At 44.4% G+C, this 17,618-nt stretch overlaps 3 protein-coding genes across 3 annotated transcripts; 2 read left to right on the forward strand and 1 right to left on the reverse strand.

Moving 5' to 3' along the window:
* The first annotated feature begins 2,978 nt into the window (after positions 1-2,978).
* cldn35 (claudin 35) lies at positions 2,979-4,748 on the forward strand. The gene has a single exon (XM_062445615.1). It carries the CDS (start codon positions 3,532-3,534, stop codon positions 4,222-4,224), a length of 693 nt encoding a protein of 230 aa, XP_062301599.1. The 5' UTR covers positions 2,979-3,531; the 3' UTR covers positions 4,225-4,748.
* airim (AFG2 interacting ribosome maturation factor) lies at positions 4,737-6,091 on the reverse strand. Its single transcript, XM_062445616.1, has 4 exons — positions 5,656-6,091; positions 5,359-5,538; positions 5,094-5,212; positions 4,737-4,975 (listed from the first exon to the last, which is right to left on the reverse strand). The coding sequence occupies exons 1-4, from the start codon at positions 5,922-5,924 to the stop codon at positions 4,935-4,937; spliced, it is 609 nt and encodes a 202-aa protein (XP_062301600.1). The 5' UTR covers positions 5,925-6,091; the 3' UTR covers positions 4,737-4,934.
* A 373-nt stretch (positions 6,092-6,464) lies between these two features.
* On the forward strand, positions 6,465-10,198 carry cdca8 (cell division cycle associated 8). Its single transcript, XM_062445614.1, has 10 exons — positions 6,465-6,649; positions 7,251-7,379; positions 7,543-7,583; positions 7,711-7,786; positions 7,998-8,062; positions 8,229-8,308; positions 8,757-8,852; positions 9,077-9,206; positions 9,340-9,426; positions 9,563-10,198. Exons 1-10 carry the CDS (start codon positions 6,559-6,561, stop codon positions 9,596-9,598), a joined length of 831 nt encoding a protein of 276 aa, XP_062301598.1. The 5' UTR covers positions 6,465-6,558; the 3' UTR covers positions 9,599-10,198.
* The last annotated feature ends 7,420 nt before the right edge of the window (positions 10,199-17,618 follow it).

A 17,618-nucleotide genomic window follows, 5' to 3' on the forward strand; every position in this document is an offset into this window, starting at 1 on the left:
TTTTCTTGGTCAATGTATATGAATTTAGTAAGACTGTTTTTAGGCTAGCAATATTGTACCAGTCTCTCTAGACATATTTTAAAGATTCCTACACAAATGTCAGTAAAACCCGGAGGCATAAGCTGGCGGAGGCGGAGAGGTTAAGTTTTGACAGTGTTCCCAAGCTCAAACGAGGTACTTTCTTCAAATGTGGACCCGTCAAGACCCGACCTTTCGTTCCCGCCCAGGCCAGTCGTAACGTCCACTTAGGAGTTTAACGCCTGGCTTGTGCCCCTGCCAAGCCTCTCGGGGCTGTCCCGTCCGTGGTGCCGCCTAGGTGGCCACTCACAAGCGCACTTCCTCTCTGTGAGGCGGCCTTTGGCCCAAGGCGTCCACGGCAACGGGATTACCTCTTTTTAACCTTTTTTAAAAGATCCATTCTTTTTCCGTGCCCCGATTGAAAGAGAGCATGATTTATTTTTTAATTCCGCTTTGATATTATATCTCTACAGATTTGTTATTTGACAGTGTAAGTTAATTTTTTTGGTTCCTTTTTTTGGTTCCTTTTTCCGGTGTGTAGCTCTGCCGTTTTTTTTTTCCTTTGCTAGTGTTCTGAGCTGTGTGTTACTGTCCAATAGCAATAGAATGGTAGCCTGTCAGACCTGCTGGGGAGGGGCGGGACCTCGTGGTCTGGCTCCTCCTACAAGGGGTGCCCAATCACTCGCTGTATTGCTATGCGACATGTTAAAAATATTTGTATTTTTTTGTCCTTTTCTTTTTTTTAGCCTGCAGGGAATATTTGTGTTATTGTGCAAAGTAATAAATTGGTATTTTATGCCTATATCATAAACTGTTGGTGTGTTCTCTTTATTTCGTTTTTATTATTGCCTTGTGGGCTTTCCAGTACACCATGTATAGGAAATACTTCACTCATCGGTGCCTCAACTTTACCTGTCTGGGGCACTAGGTGGCGTAGCATTGTTTACAGGAAACACAGGTCAGCTCGCAGATCAAGTGGGGCACAATAGCGGGGCAGGTAGAATCCCTCAAGACGTTCATCTATACTTATTCAGTTAAGATCAGCAATTAGTCTAATCTAGTTTGTGAGAAAGGTCCCCATTCCCCTCATGTTAAGAGTAACTGTTCTGACTTGACTGTTGGTGGTGTTTGTCTGGTGTGACCAGACAAAACAGGTCAAATGGTCAGCTGATATAGCTGGCCGTCAGAAACAAATACAGTAAATCAGGGATGTCCTCATGGGTGAATTATTGACCAGCATGACGTATGTTTGTCTGGTCTTCTGTGACAGTATCTATACTACAGGCCTGGGTGAAGGGGGTTGTGCTAAAAAAAAAACTATGAATAAGGCTGTAGACCCGCTGTCCTACCCTGACCTGTTGGCTGAATTATATGGTATCTGGGTATTAACATTTCTATCAACATTTCTAATCTTTTTATTATCTTCTACTATTCTTGCACAATTCTCCTACATGGCAGTGTTTTCCATGTGTCAAATATTTTCTGTTCACTTACAATGGGCAGCCATCATTACCTTCTGTGACTCCCCCACCCCCTTCTCTCTTTGTGGATCATCTCCAGCTCCTCTCCCGTTTCCTGTGTCCCGTCCTGTTGTCATGACCACCGTTGCTAGGGAGAGGAGGCCACATGAGAAAGGAAACTCAAACTGGAGATCCTGTTGCCATAATATTTAATTCATCAGCACACATGCACTAAGGCCGAATGAGATGTGACCGACAAGGACAGAAAGACGACTGGGAGGTTCAAGTGAAACATTCTGGATATTAACAGGACACATTTTTATTCATCCCACAGAAACCCACAGTAAATTGATTCCACTAATTGTTCAAGTGACTGTTGAAGGCAAAGAAGTAAATGGGAATAATTTAGCCATGACTGTTTTCCCCTAAATATTGACATTGAGTTTGGACAAACATCTCATGGTCTAACATTTTTTATTATTACCCTATTTCTTAAAAAAAAATCTGTTATTGGCATGGCACTGTTCTTCATAACCTCTTACAATGGAAGTGGGCTTGAAAGTACCTGGTCTGTATTTGTGGATGGTGTTCAGCTTTGTTGCCAGAGGTCATTCTGCTAACCCCAACTCCCCACAAACAAAAGTCACTCCATATAGCCCCTTTTTTTAAACAGTGTCTCTCTTTCAACACAGACCCCAGACAAAAAGGATGAAAGGTGAATTTTTGTAACGCTCATTTTAAACATTGGTGTGAAGCAGGGTCTAAAGGCCCATTGTAGAGGCCCCTTAGATGGTCTTTGTGTTAGCAGGTCCACCTACAGACACCACTCTCACACCCAGCTCCCTCCCTCCCATCTCTGTTCTCATCCTCTCCCCATCTCTTGTTCACTCTTTTCAAGCACGGCGCCGCTGAGCTCACACAGGTTGTTATTTAAACTGATGATGGGCGGTCGACTCTGCTTACCGCCTGGTCTGACTAAGAGGCCTTGCCTACCATTTATACTCTAAAAAGAAGTGGACTGACCTATTTGGGGTTTGCGTAAGAGACGGGGGGAGGGCAGATCCTGTGCTGAGCCTGAAGTGGCCTTCCTTAGGATCAGGGCCCATTGTTGCTGGGCGTAACAAGGAGACACTTCACCGCGCTCCAGCGTTTGACGAGGTTTACCTCTTTTTTTCTACGTTTTGCTGGACTGAGGGAGAGAAATATCTCTCTAAAAACACAACAGTTATAAGAAAAACGTGATCGCTGACTGTGTGGCCGGGCAACGGCAGGAAAATCATTTATTTTGCATATTTTTTTGGAGCTGAGCTGAACAAAGACAGGATTTCATTTCCTTCATTCGATATATTTATTGGCTTGACGTAAACATTCTTTATTTTTTTTTGCTTTATTTATGTGATGTGGACTTCTTTATCCCCACATCGTCTACTGTAGACTGTTATGTTTATGTTTTTGCTGCCTTAAAGTGACAGGACACAGCTTCACTAGCTGCCCTGACAGGCAGTATCAGGTTGTACTGGCCTCACACATCTAAGTAAGACTACACCCATCCTGGAGAGTAATAGAGACCAGCTAACTCGTAATCAGCCCTTCGGAGACTGAGTTCAGGATCAGAACCAAGGACCTAGACCGTTCCATCCCAACCCACTGGACCGATTGGTGCCTTTCTGAAGCTAATTAATCAATCCAGGATTGGTGCGCTGCCACAAGTGGCTGCCCTGCTATTGGCTACTCAATTATTCACAAGTTCAATGCGGAGAGAGAGAGAAGGGGAGAAAGTAAGTGAGACGAGGAGCGACGGATGTTGAGAGGAGAAAAAAGGAGGATCTTTGGAAAAGGGAGAAAGACTAGGACTGGAAAATCTGTAAAGTTGAAAACACAGCACTAGATGTTGAAGAGAAAAACGAATCCAAAAGACGCTTGAGAAGAGAAGGTGGTTGAAGACAGACGGGTGATCCTAACAGAGGAAAACAAAAAAACAGGACACTGAGGAGAGGAAGAATCGAATTGAATCTGATCCGGGTGCTTCCTTAGTCCAAAGACAACCGCAGCCATGGTCAACACAGGTATGCAGCTGATCAGCTTCACATGTGCGGTGACAGGCTGGATCATGGCCATCGCTGTGACGGCGTTGCCCCAGTGGAAGGTCTCGGCCTTCATTGGCAGCAACATTCTGACATCAGAGATCAAGTGGGAGGGCATCTGGATGAACTGCATCTACCAGACCACGGGCCACATGCAGTGTAAGACCTATGACTCCATGCTGGCCCTGCCTCCAGACATCCAGGCCGCGCGCGCCCTGATGTGCGTGGCCATCTTCCTCGGCTGGCTGTCCTGTACCGTGTCCTGCTGTGGCATGAAGTGCACGACCTGCGCAGGCGACGACCGTCGCGCCAAGGCGGGCATCGCGCTGTCCGGCGGAGTCCTGTTCATCGTCACAGGCCTGTGTGTCCTAGTGCCCGTCTCCTGGACCGCCAACACGGTGGTCCAGGACTTTTACAACCCCAACGTGCCCACTATGCACAAGCGAGAGCTTGGCCAGGCCATCTACCTGGGCTGGGCATCGGCGGTCATCCTTATGATCAGCGGGGCGGTGCTGAGCAGCACCTGCCCCCACATGGAGAGGGGAGCGGGGGGCTACCACCGGGGGTACATGGGCCGGAGCTTTGCTAACTCACGGCCCTCGGCGCCGGAGCCTCCTAAGCCCATCTCCTCAAACAGCCTTCCCCTGAAGGAGTATGTGTAGACTGCTGAGTGGGGGTGATGTGGCGGGAATGTTACACACAGCGAAGATGGGGTGACTCATGAAAAAGACTTGTATAGGAAGACTGACAGACCTGTGTATGTATGTAAGGAGGGTGGGAGGGTAGAGGAAGCGGTGACTTGAAGGGCTTGAAGTGAAGCAAGGGATATAGAATTCTTCTCTCAGTTACTCTCTTGGTTTGATGGATTTAGATTGACGTTTATGCTGGATGTATTTATTCAATGTAAGTTATTGTTTGTATGTATATACATCTTTTTCTGATTGTATTTAATGCACTAAAATATAGTGGTAGTGCCTGAGTTGAATATTTTCTAAGAATTCCTCAGTTCTTTGACAAGCCTTTGACGAGAGCCTCCATGCACTCTAGGTCTGTCAACAGACACACTGAATACGTGTGACTTTGTGATGAGGAGTGGTGTTCTTGCACAATTGTCCTCATATAACCATTTCATGTTTGGGTTTGAATACGTTCACACAATTGTAAACAAATAAACTGATTTGTAAAAGGATGCTTTAATAAATACGTTGTCATGATTTTGTCCTGAAAAATCTTAATTTGTTGTTTCATTTTGTTCTTTGCTCATTGAGTCCAATAGATGTACACACTGTCCATTTGCTGTAGACCAGTTGGCCATCCCATAAACTGTATTCCCAATTGTCCAATATAGTTAATTTCCACTCAAGTCCTCTTCTCATTGGGCTTCAACAAAGAAGGATACTTTAAACAATGTATCTGTAAAGGAGACAGAAAACAATGAGAATACACTTTTGAGGCAAGGCCTATTATTGAGAGTATAAAGAGAATGAGTAAAAATCCTGGATGTGGGGCTCTTACAGGTAGACTGTCTCACCTGATATGTTGTCTTGTCCACGGGGTGAGTCAAAAGACTCCCATCTCTTAGCAGCAGTTTCCAGAAGAGCGAATTGATTTGGTTTAAGCGTCTGTAACAGAACCTTCCTCCTCAGGAATCTGTATGCATTGCTGAAGAAAGACTACTCTCAAATTTTACATTTGTGTGTGAATGCATGAGTGTGTGAATACAAATGAAGTTGAGTTACAGATGAATAGCCATTGTGTCTGTGAACCGTAACTGACAGTAGACACTGAAAGGATACTGCTGGCGATAGTAGCGTTCGGCATCCTGAAGCCACTCCAGCATATCACAGATGGATGGAGCTGTAGCCGATCTCTGGCAGCAGGTAGCTATGTCCAGACTGTCTGAGTTCTGCTCGTACAACTGGAAAGCACCAGATACCTGGTTACTGAAAGAATCTCTCACAGACTGGAGCAGAGACCTGTAACAAAAATCAAAACCAAAAAAACAATCACATGATGCGTAAAACTTAAGCGAGCTTGATGTGAAATAAGTCCATAGATTCTGCTGAATCAACAATGGTCAGCATGCATCTTACATTTTCTCAGACAGTTTCCCCAAAACGATATCCACTGCCTGTACGAGTTTATAATGCAGACGCTCTTGCAGGTCAGGGAAGTTGTGAAGAGTTGTGTTGGCGATGTTGATATTTTGGAGAGCCCGCAGTTGTTCTGTTAAGTTACCGAGTGAAACCATCAAAGGAGTGCATTCATTCAGCACGGAGTTCAATATTTTCTGATTGTTCTGCAAGCTTTGAAAACACTTTTTCAATACTTGCTGAAGTGATAACAGTGCAGGCTTCGACATTATTAAAACGATCCTCCAGTACAAGAATCATTTATTGGAATGATTATGTTACAACGCTATATTTGTGTCGTCGTATACAAACTTGAATTTGACATTAAAACTGCAAAAATCACAAAATTCTACACATTGTTCTGCGTTCCTCGAGGTTCCCATAGAATTGAGCTTGATTTCCGGCCACACATTTTGACGTTTAGTGGAACTATTGGCTACTGTGCGTTTCGTAGTGACGTTGGGAAAACCAGTGTCCTCATTGGCTGATTTCTCTTCCGACGGTGTAAATTTGAAAATACTTTGTGGAAAGAGAGGGAGAACAACAGATTAAGCTGTCCAGCTAACTCGGAATAAAAATAATCAGGTAATTCATTTATCCAAATAACGTGTACTAACATTGTATTTTCTTTATAAATGCATGCAAGAACAGCTCAGAAGCCAAAATCGAAAACCCGATAGCCATCGTTTTTAGTCTAACGACGAGTTGTCAGTCAAAAATGGCGAGCTAGCTAGCCCTAGCTGTACCAGTAGCGAGATAGCTAGACAAGACAATCTCGCCACTGTTCATCAAATGGTTCCAGCTAATACTGTAGCAAGTTAGCTATAGCGTTAATCTTTTGTTGGCTTTCTATTCTCAGCCACCATGGCACCAAGAAAAAAGACCTCGAAACAACGCAAAAACAACCCGAAAATGGACAAGTTGGAAGCTTTCCTCGAGGATTTCGACTGCGAGGGTATGAAACAGTTGTATATGTTGCTGGTCCAGAGTTCCCTCCCACGGGCTTTGAAAGTCTTTTAAAATGTGTGAAATCTATGAAGTTAAAATACGTCATTGGAAGTTTTTGAAAACTTTACATGAACCTGGAAAGTGCTTGAATACGCAATATACATTTTACATTGCTTTTGTAAATGGAAGGCATTGCTTCATGGTTTGATTACTGAGTTCCATAAAAAAAAATGTCTGATTAACCCTCTTACTGGTATTGTGTTCAAAGTCAAACAATTGATCCGCTAGGTAATTTATTATTCATCCATAACGAGTATAAATACTTTAATGTTTGATGTACCTTAGACCACATTTAATTTACAATGATTTAGTGCTACAATGTTGAAATTGTTTTTGTTTAAAAGGGCACATAAATATATAAATATTATGAACAGAACAGCAATATATTATTAGACCATGAGAGGTTAATGATGAACAAAATAGGTCCCATGATAGAAGTTGCCTCATTGACTTTGCATGCCCCAGCAAGTATCAGCAGCCCAATGTAAGCTTGGAAATGGCATGTGGGAATCTCCTGAATTACAACTAAATGTTGTAATTGTTTACAGTGAAAACGGTTGTCGAGAGACTGAAGGAGAAGAGAAACCACCTGCTTAAAGATGCAGACAACTGCTACAACATGGCCCTGATCAAGCTGCCTACAGCTGTGAGGCGGATGAACTGGTTGGAACATTGCAGTAAGTTATAAACCAGTAAGACAGACGATTTAAGTAGCTGCCATTGTGGTCACTGCTCAGTGAAATGTATAGAGGGAATGAAAGCAGTAATTGAGTTCAATTTCTTTCACAACAGGAGTATTGAAAATCTTTTAACCTCATGTTTTCTCCTGGGTGCTTTTAGAAATGGATAAGCCCAAATCCCCAGTCATAGAGGAGTCAAAGGTAGGCTTTCTCAGAATTCTTATTCATGTCATTGCGCACACATTCCTGCTCCCATGGCTTCATAGCGAGTGCACTTGACCTCACCTCAGTATCACTCCCAGTTCTCATGTCTTGTCCCGTCCCACAGAAAGAGGAAGTGGCTGCCAAGGTGGAGAGTGTCCTGGCTGAGGTCCACACCCTTGCCACCAAAACGGTCAAGAAGTGTAAGTCAGTCGGCCCAGCGCACTCTGTGTTCATCACCAATTCCAAAAAGAATAATAATTGTAATGTGCCTTTCTTGCACTAAAAGCGATATAGTACAGTACATAAAGTTACAATCCTAAAAAGTCTTTATTCTAAACGTATCCCATCTCCACTAATGTCATATCATCTCTTCTTTTTTTACCTCTTCTCTTTCTTCTCCCGTCTTTTCAGCCTCCAAGAAGGGTGGGATGAGCTCAGAGGACGAGGAGAACACAGTTCCCAGCACTGTAAAGAGGGTAAGTCTTACCTAGCTCATACATGACCTGAAGTATGGAAACCCTGAGATATCAGCATGTGAGAGAGACATCACTCTCCGCATGTGTTGAATGTACTGTACCTCCTCCTTACAATCCAACATTCAACAAAACAAGAAATAACGTTAACTCTTTTCTTCTGTTACAGGGAAGAGCCAAGAAGCCCCCCACTACGTCCAAGAAGGCCAAAGCTCTGTCAGCCAGCAAGCACAACACCTCCGTCACAAGGTAAGACCTCCTTCAAAGCTCACCTGGATCCACATTTCATTTGACATGACCTATCTGTTCTGTATTGTTCTAGTCTGGACACCGTATCCAACCTCTTTGCTATTTTGAATCCTAGAATGTTGCAAGGCCAGCGACACTTGGGTTTTCTCATCCCCAACTGGAGGACTGTTTGGAATCAACTCATTATCTAACTCCCTTTGACTGTTTTACTGTTCCCTTTAATCTCAATGTAAGCATGTTCACCATGGCAGTTCAACCGATACTAAGGGTATTGGAGTAGCCTTAGTATTGGTAGTCTATGGTAGCTATGGAGTAGCCTTAGTAGCCCCTCCCCCATCAGCATTATGAATAAAGATGCAAAGTCTGGCAATCCATGGGCCAGTGAATTAGGTACCCCCTAATTCAGCGCTACAAAGTTACGTGCTAATGTGTCTCTCTCTGTGTTAAGGTCCAGTAGGCGGCCTCTCGTCACGCCTGCTAGGAACATGCTGGACTGTTCTCTCATGGGCCCCACCCCTCTCGTCACCCCACGCTTCGACCCCAGGTAAAGCTGCTTCTGCAGTCGCCGCGTCGCTCGCCAGTATTGCTTCCATCCTCGTGTAAACTTTCTAATAGGTATCCCTAATGGTCAAGGATAAGGCCCGTCAAGCCTTAATGTGTCATTTAAATACTAACCAGTTATGTGGGGTCTAGAGGACTCAACCGTGGCTTGATTCCTGTTGGCCAAGATTAGCACCTTGTGTAAGAGGACTTTCCGTTTCCGTCCAGGTTGCCCAAAACCCCGGCAGTGCGGATCCCCCGCCACAAGGAGAGGGTGTACAGCATCTCTGTCAACGGCTCGCCCGTCGCCGCGGGCGGCGAGGAAATCGTCATTAACGTCCCAATCGGGAACGGAGAGGTGAGCATCCTGCACTCTGGACATAAGTTCAGCCGAGCCCAGCTTATCAGCACACGCACCGGAACACTTCCAGCCCACAGAGCGTCATCATGACCTGTTCCATGACTCTCTGTCTGTCTGTGTGTGTGTCCAGTCTATTCAGCTTCTGGCCAGTCAGATGGACACAGTAGATCTGAGTCAGCTGGATGAGACAGCCATACACAGTATCCGTCTGCTGCAGGTACACCCTTTATATGTTTATACAGGACAGTTCTTCATGTTCAGTGACGTCTCAAGTGAGCTCGCACATGGGTTCTTTGACTGTAGGTTAAATTCTGACGTCATCAGGCTCATCTTTTTCTTCTTCTTCTTTCCAGAACCGCCTCACATCACTGTGTGGACCCTCTGTGTAACCATCCAGCTGCCCCGGTTGCTTTTATGCCCCCCCCCCCCCCCCCCCCCCCTCAGATTTTTGAATCCTTCATGTTCTTTTCCATATACATATTTCCTATCTTGTATCTCATGTAATTCTTAAGTTACATTTGTAGATGTCTGACCTGCATCATGATGTTGTATTTGTTCTTATGCTGTTGCAGTGAAAGGGAATGTGGTTTGTAAGACTTTTTAGAACACAGGTAAATAGTTTTACTCGTCTAGATGATTTTGTCTGTGGGAGACACTGACAGATTTAAGTCACTTGGCAACTGCATGCGGAAAAAGAACTTCAGTCTTCTTTATGGTGACACTTTTATTCTCTTTAGATGTACTTTTGTAAATAAATCTCAATCACATCTCAGCTAAGAGTCCAGTTACAGTAAGACTATAAAGTACTTTTATTGGTTGGTCACATGGAAAGCTGTACTTGGGAGTTTTTCAGTCATGCTCTAGAATATTTACCGTACTACGTTCATGGCAAAGCCTTCTAATCTTGGTCCTGGTCTTTGTCAAGACACAATTTGTTCCCTGTTTTCTGTAAATATTCCTTATAGTTTAATACATTTTGTTGGACCTGGCCTGGCTGTCTTTTTATATTGAAAGAATGCCTTTCTTCCTTTACACCATACACAGATATTTATACATGAGAATATATCATTATATTCTCATGTGTATATTATAACAAGCGTCATAAGCCATATATTGTAACCATGGTTTGTAAGTATTGGGTAACCTCTGGACCTGACATGCTTACTGTTGAGGTCTGGTCTAGCTTCCAGAGAAAGCAGGCTAGTACCTGTTTTCTCCACTAGATGGCAATGTGTCACCACTTAACAGCACCATAAAACCCAGTACTTGTGTGGAACCTTTTGTGTCCCGTTTTCTCTCACATCGCTGATGAGCGATGATGACTCTCAACAGAAATACCCACTTCAGACCCGAACATGTGCACAATGTCTCTTTCTCTGTTGTCATCTTAACACTATAGCCCAATAGCGTTTGGCATAAATGGACCAATTCCCAGGTTCCTAAGTGTAGTGGCTGTAAATGTGTGTGTATAAAAGTGGATTGGTGGCTAACTCAAAAATAACCCAACTGAAGTTTGTAAAGCTTGTTTTGAGTGCCAAGTGTGTCAAGGTTTTGTCTACTCTGTTCAAGAAATGAGAATTGGCTCCTGCCTTTCATCATGGTGCTAAATGGGGGGGGCATTCAAAGTCCCATTCTATTCAGTCGGAAAATAAACTGGTAGCCATGAACCTGTTTTCCAAGATTGAACAAATGGACACTCCACCGCAATGTTCTTATGTAACTTCCTCTTTGTCCTTCTGACTTTATAAGTGGTTTAGGTCATGTGGCCTTCTCTGGCAGGAAGTTGCAAGGTGTCCCTCCTCTGTCACTGGACCCTGCCCTCCAGCCTTCAGGGACACGTCTACGTCCAATTAAGAACTCGTTAAGCCTGATGTGCTCATTAGGAGCTCCAGAGGAAGGAGGGCGGGGTCAGAGCAGCACCGACGGTCATGGAAATGCCACTCCGACCCCCCCCCCCCACACACACACACACCTCAACTCCCCCCTTCCTTCATCATCATATATCCCCTGTGTTGGGGGGGGGGGGGGGGGGGCTCACCCTGCCCATTCAGCCCTCTGCATTTGTATCCCATTTAAACCCCCCATTGTGGCTTCTTGCTGTGCAAACTGTGCCAGTGGTAGAATCTAATTCAGAGGCACGGCAGATGTTGCGGTCAGCCACGCGTGCAGTTCAGCTCCCTCGTTAGTGAAGCCCAGAGCCCACACACCTGTTTTACTCTGCGCAGATTCCTACTCCCTCCTCCCCACTTTCAAACGCCCCCCCCGTTCGCCAGATTGGCTAGAATTATTTTTTTGGGGGGGGGGGGTGGAAAAAAAAATCGCCATTTTGCACGCATGGCTTGGTCTTCAGCAAGTGGCGTGTAAGAGGAGGTTGCTGAGTGGAGACAGGTGCTGCATGGATGGGGCGTGTTTGGAGGTCACACCGTGGTCCTGGTACATAAATCACACAGAGAGACTGGCTGTGGCACTGGCAATGAGGCGGGGGAGGTGACAGGGAGGAGAGGCACAAGCTCCTCTACAGCTGTGGGGTTCAGGGGAACAGGGAGCTTCAGGAGGATACTCCGCATTGCATTTCGGTGTTATTACACGGAAGGCCACTTTCTTGGTAGTTTAGGAGTCATGCTTAACAACACTATCAACTCTATCAACAACTGTTGAGTTTCGAAAGCTCTTAGTTAATCTCCTGTCCTAATCTTCTATACCTCTATTCTTCCTCCCTCCTGTCCCTCCTCCCTACACTTCCCTCCCCCTATCTCATTCCATACTCCTTAAATCCCTCATCATTAACATGTGTCTGACACATCAGTGCCATGTATTTCTCAACACACCTTCCCCATCCCCCCAAACTGTTGGAAACACTCTCTAATTGAGCCCCCAGACCCAGGAAATTGCCAAATTTGTGCCAAGATGAATGGGCCTGGCAGGGCCTTTTTCACCCAGCCAAATTAATTCTCTGGTGTGTCGTGCTCCCCTATACAGCCCATCCGTCAAACGCTCCCTAATCGATTTATTCACAGCAGACTCCCTCGCCGTCTGTCCGCCTGCCGTCGTTGCCCCTCACCTCGGCTCAGCTTCGAGCCAGGGGCCCAAACCTACCGGTTGTCTGGGTCTGCAGCGTTGAGGTGCAATACTAAAGAAAAAACATACAAGCAAAACAAACATTCTCATAATGTCGTTGTTGTGGAGGTATTTGTCCGGGTGATGGATAGAACATGGGGTGAGAATTGGGGGCGGAAATGACTGGCACGGACCCGGCATCAACTCCGCTTAAGTTAGCTTCAGTTAATGTAGTCTGGGCACACTCTCGGCGGTGGTGTCTGTGGTGTGGAAGTGTGCATGTGCAGCTGGAGCATGATGGAGTTTTGATGGGCATCCCCCTCTGTTGCCAAGGAGCCCTGTCAACCAGCGGAGAGGAACATTTGCCGCCAGAGAGTCCTCCGTTAGAAACTAACCACCAGCTTGTCTGAAGGCGGGAGGTTAACCTTGTCTCTGATTGGACACATTGAAAGAAAGACAGACAAAGACAAGGCTTGGTGTGATTCACAAACAAAGAGGAAGGTACATTGCCCCCGACTGAATGTTTTAAAAGTGGGTTTGGGCCGAGACAGAGCCGAGTTTGTGTCTTGTTGTTTTAAGTTTGGGAACAGCTGAGCCTCAAGGGCACAAAGTTACATTTCCTTAACAGCAAGGGAACGCTCTGTGCGTGCTCAGGGCTCTGATGTGTGAACACACTGACGCCCAAGCCTCCATGCCTATGCTCTCCCAGGCCCCTGCAGGTGAAAACAAGCTTTTCCTATTTGTTTAACCCTTGTGTTATCTTCGGGTCATTCTGACCCATCAGTCATTGTGACCCACCGTCGTATTGCGACAAATTTACCGCATACAAAGACAAAGTGAAGCATTTTCTTTTAACAGCTAGGCTGTCTCAGACCCCCCACATTGCGATGGTTAAAAGAAAATTATTTTAATTTGTTTTTGTATTGGGTAAAATTGGGTAAACACAACGATGGTTCGTTATGACCCTTTGGGTCATGTGACCCGAAGGCAGCACGAGGGTTAAGAATATGAGATGCAAACACTTAGCAAACGCGACTCAGCAGGAATAAAGAAACAAAGTGAATTTTCTCCTCAGTTATTGCATCCATTGAAAAATAAAGGGGCCAAAATGGATCTTGGATTGCTTTGAGTAACAATTAGTGGCTCTTACAATCTCCTCCCATTATGCAGGGATGGCCCCTGGTCTACTTCTCGGTCCACAATTGATGTTTGGTTTATCAGCACCTTTTTATAAAGCAGCACTTCAATAAAGTATATCACCCTATTTGTGGGAGTAATACAGTCCAATGCGATCCTCAATTACATATAAATGACATAGCAAATTGGAAAATTAGGAGGGGAGGGAAGGGTAATTTGCTCCAAAACAGGCTAAAACCAATTCATTAGGAGACGGCAGAGACAAGACTAGGTTCTCTTTCTATATGGCATCTGAGGTAAATCAGAGTTTGGGGGGCTTGGAGAGAGACAACTCTAACCTTGTTGCCATGTTTTAAACTGGTACTGATATTCAGTGTGAAATGTAGACCTCGTCATGATTTACGACTACAACTAAATCGTGGCCACAATATGCACAATATGTATGGGATGTACGCATAATATTAAATACATGGAAATAACTGAAAACGAAAGGAAAAAAACATAAGAAGACATAAAAGATCATTTTTCATTTAAAGAAGAACTAAACACACCAAATTGAGCCTCAGTCCAACCCACATCCTTGCCTTTCATTGGGCTAATGCTTGGATCAGGGACAAGCACTGAGAGAGGCATGGAGGATTCTGTTTTCATGGTCATCTCAATGGTATTGAAATAATACAATTTATATATACATATATATACAATATATGCTGATTCACCTTCAATAGAATAATTCAAGTTGAATTTCTTGCCATGTGTATGTGCAAGACTCTATACTCTGAAATACTTCAATACTTTTTTTTTCCATGAGACTATCCACAGTGTTCATTCAATAACTCTTTAACAGTCCTTGAGAGATGGAGAAGGTAGTTGGAGATGGTAGATTCTGGCGAGATAGGAGTGTTATTATTCGTGATGGTTGGAGTCTGCATGGGAGAGGTCAGAGGAGATCGGTGGTAAACAAGTACCCCGCCTTCGCCACACAACACCCAACACACACACGCACAGAGGTTTGCTGCAACAGACAGTCCATCAGTGTGGCTGTCTCTGTGTTCCAGGAGCAGGAAACCAGAACAGGAGTTGACGTGTGTATGAGTGTGTGTGGGCAGAAGTGCTGACCTTGCTGTTCCCAACGCAGACGGAAGGCCTGTTTCACTGTCATGCATCAGAGACCTGTCAACCTTGAGACCCCTGTGCCCGACTGGTCAGCCCGGAGACGTGTTAGGAGTGTCCAAGTGCCTGCTCCTCTCTTCAACCCTCCTCTCCTCAGCAGAAACACACCCCTGTTGAGACTACCGTCATAGATTGAATCTTCTATCAACTTTTATCATTAATAGTAAAAAGTATGTGTTGTTTTGTATGGGTGACATTTCTCGATATTGTTCAAGTGGATTTCCTTATTTGGTGGTCCCTTTTGACCTATGCGTAGTAATTCAGTGAGATTAAACAGTTGCGGTGACATTGTGAATGTGGTGTGACCATGGCAGGTGAAGGTTAGGAGAGAGCAGACCTGTGTGCATTCAAGCATCCAGTGTCCATACAACGACTCATCTATACCATTGTATTTACTTTGGTTGGGCTCCTTGTGGTGCTATTGTGATTTACAATAGGTAGACAGGTACACATAATCCACTTAAAATGTAAATTCATCACAAAGATCATGCACTGTCAAGGTTGTACAAAAGTCATGACCTCAACTGGCAAGAACCTCCAGGCATGATCAGGACTCCCTCATCCCTCTCAAGGCAGAACAAGGCACAATGTGCTTGATTAAAACATGAAAACTGTGTACTACAACAGATTTCAATTGGTGTAATTGGTGGCACATGAATGAGTAATTGATGGCAAATGACTCCTTTGTAAATTGATGGTACATGAATCCTTTTTGCTCTCTCTATAACATCTCTCTATCTGTTTTCAGCCATAGTGCGGTCTTGAACCAACCCAAACTAGCTAGAGACTCACCTGTCAACACCTACAGCAGGTGACTGCACAGCATTACTCTGAACGCGCACCAACCTGGCGTGTTCGAATGGTCATGTGACCTGGGATGGGAGGACCACAGAAGGCTCACCAGCTTGAGTCTGGAGAGGGGAGGGGTCAGACGGCGGTCCGAGTCTGAGGCTCAGGCCCAGCTAAAAGCCCTGCTGGCTTCCCAGGGAGCCCTCCATCTCTCACACCATCTGCCCGCCTGCCTCCCTGTTTCTCAGTTTCTGCTCTTCTCCTCCTTACCCAGGGAAAGTGGGCGAGACATGGCCGGCGAAGGGCAACCATTTTGGATCGAGGCCAATCCGCCATCACTTCCGTCCTGCTGTTGGATGACTGTGTCTCAATCACTCACTCTGTTCTCATTAGGCATGTGTCAGCATAGCGGGCGGCGATTTCATATCATATCGTCTCTTTCATACATATTCATGTACATATTCATGTATGAAAGAGAGGGAAAGAGAAAGAGAGATTGAGAAAAAAAGAATGAGAGACACCAGCCACATGTTGGCCAGGAGGATTGGAGTAAAAAGTAGCTAATACACAGTGTGTGAGACAGACCTGAGAGTTCCATGTGGCTTCACTCGATGCTGCCAACATGACAAACAAAAAATGCACAAACAATGAGTACAATGAATACATGTGTTATGAACTGTCACAATTTATATGATCAGAAACTACTTTTCATCCAAGGTGTGTCTTTTCTCAGTTGGGTTGATGAAAAGCTACTTTTTTGTCCATCCCTCTCTCCATCTACACTTCCTGATAAGACTTGCTATATTACCCAGCTGAATCTATCTTCCCAGAAATCAAAGCAATAAAGGCTGTATTTACTCTTATCTAAGCCCCCCCAAAACTACACTACCTGTACATTCTTGGCAACCTTTCACAGAAAGACCAAGAGAAAAAGTTTCTGTTATTTAAAAAAAAAAGATTTTCCTTTGTTCTCTTTTATTAAAAGTCTTCTGTATTGTCAGTCCAAAATGTAAAATGTAGGCTACCTGGTGTGTAGCATAGATTACGCTGATCTGATAGCCTGACACAGTGTGGAAATCAAAGAGAATTGAAAGCTATGTTATTAGACTGCTGGTCCAGAGGAAATGTGTCCAGATGTCACCACTCACCAGTCTTTTACTCTCCATTGAACAGAATGATCTACTATTGCAGGATTCCTTTTCGTTATTTCATGGACGCAATCAAAATATAATGCTTAGTTACACTTTAATTGTGTATTTTACTGCAAGGCCGTAGCCATGGAGTCAACATTGGGGGGGACAATTTTTTTTTTTTAATGATAATTTCGGACAGCGTGCGTGGTTGCCTGTTGTCATAGCGTAGCACATTTATATTTTTATATCAATATATTTGGGGGGACATTTTGACCAGATTTGAATATTGGGGGGGGGGGATGTGTCCCCTCCAATATGTATTATGATTATGGCCTTGTTTTACTGGCATTTTTAGGTGCCTTAGAGTTCCTGTATAGTGCCTGAGGGTTGATCTCATATGGTCAAGTGGCTTGTGAAAGGTATACAATAAGTAACACCTTTATTTCCTTCCAGATGAAATAACTGCACTCTACAAAGTGTTAAATAATCTTTCCAACAACATGCCAAAACCCATGAACATAAACTCATTCAGGTGTGTTTTCATCAAGCCTGCAACCCCTTCTAATTTGAATATGACACCAGTTGTGTTCCATAAATATGTAATTGTACTGTAAAAGAGGCCATGAGTTAATCCTTTTAACCGGTCAGCAGATCCTTTTTTGGGAAAATTAAGATCACTAGTGCAGTGCCCATGATGCCCATGGCTATGATGCAGAGTTTGTGCCCGTTCATATAAAATGGTGGTGGCACGTTAAGATATTCATCGACTATTTATTGCAAATGCAAACAGCACATCCATACAACTCCACACACGACACTGCACATCCTGGGGTGCTGAGCAAAACACCAGTTGACTTGCAACTTCATACGGTGTCCGGTTCTTGAGATAATCGAGCCACAGACACACAGACAGACACTCAGAGATTTCTAGAATTATATGAGGATTATGTGAAGCGTTTTTTTGCAGATATAGCTGTGTTGGAACAGATCTTTCAATCCTAGGAAAGTGTGTTCTTTGCTCAAAACAAATGGCTGTTTTCATCACCCTCTCTCCAACTCCAGACCAAAACACTGACATTTCATCTCCAACTCCAGACCAAAACACTGACATTTCATCTCC

The sequence above is a fragment of the Osmerus eperlanus genome, chromosome 20 (genome assembly GCF_963692335.1).
Source record: "Osmerus eperlanus chromosome 20, fOsmEpe2.1, whole genome shotgun sequence".
In the NCBI taxonomy this organism is placed as follows: Eukaryota; Metazoa; Chordata; class Actinopteri; order Osmeriformes; family Osmeridae; genus Osmerus; species Osmerus eperlanus.

Bases quoted from the DNA above. Each gene is read 5' to 3' on its own strand.
- cldn35 (XM_062445615.1), top strand. From the start codon at position 3,532: ATGGTCAACACAGGTATGCAGCTGATCAGCTTCACATGTGCGGTGACA.
- airim (XM_062445616.1), bottom strand. From the start codon at position 5,924: ATGTCGAAGCCTGCACTGTTATCACTTCAGCAAGTATTGAAAAAGTGT. The intron at 5,213-5,358 runs GTATCCTTTCAG...CAATGCATACAG, and splicing joins GAACGCTACTATCGCCAGCA to ATTCCTGAGGAGGAAGGTTC. The intron at 4,976-5,093 runs GTGAGACAGTCT...TCTCCTTTACAG, and splicing joins TGGACAAGACAACATATCAG to ATACATTGTTTAAAGTATCC.
- cdca8 (XM_062445614.1), top strand. From the start codon at position 6,559: ATGGCACCAAGAAAAAAGACCTCGAAACAACGCAAAAACAACCCGAAA. The intron at 7,584-7,710 runs GTAGGCTTTCTC...CCCGTCCCACAG, and splicing joins CAGTCATAGAGGAGTCAAAG to AAAGAGGAAGTGGCTGCCAA. The intron at 9,427-9,562 runs GTACACCCTTTA...TCTTCTTTCCAG, and splicing joins ACAGTATCCGTCTGCTGCAG to AACCGCCTCACATCACTGTG.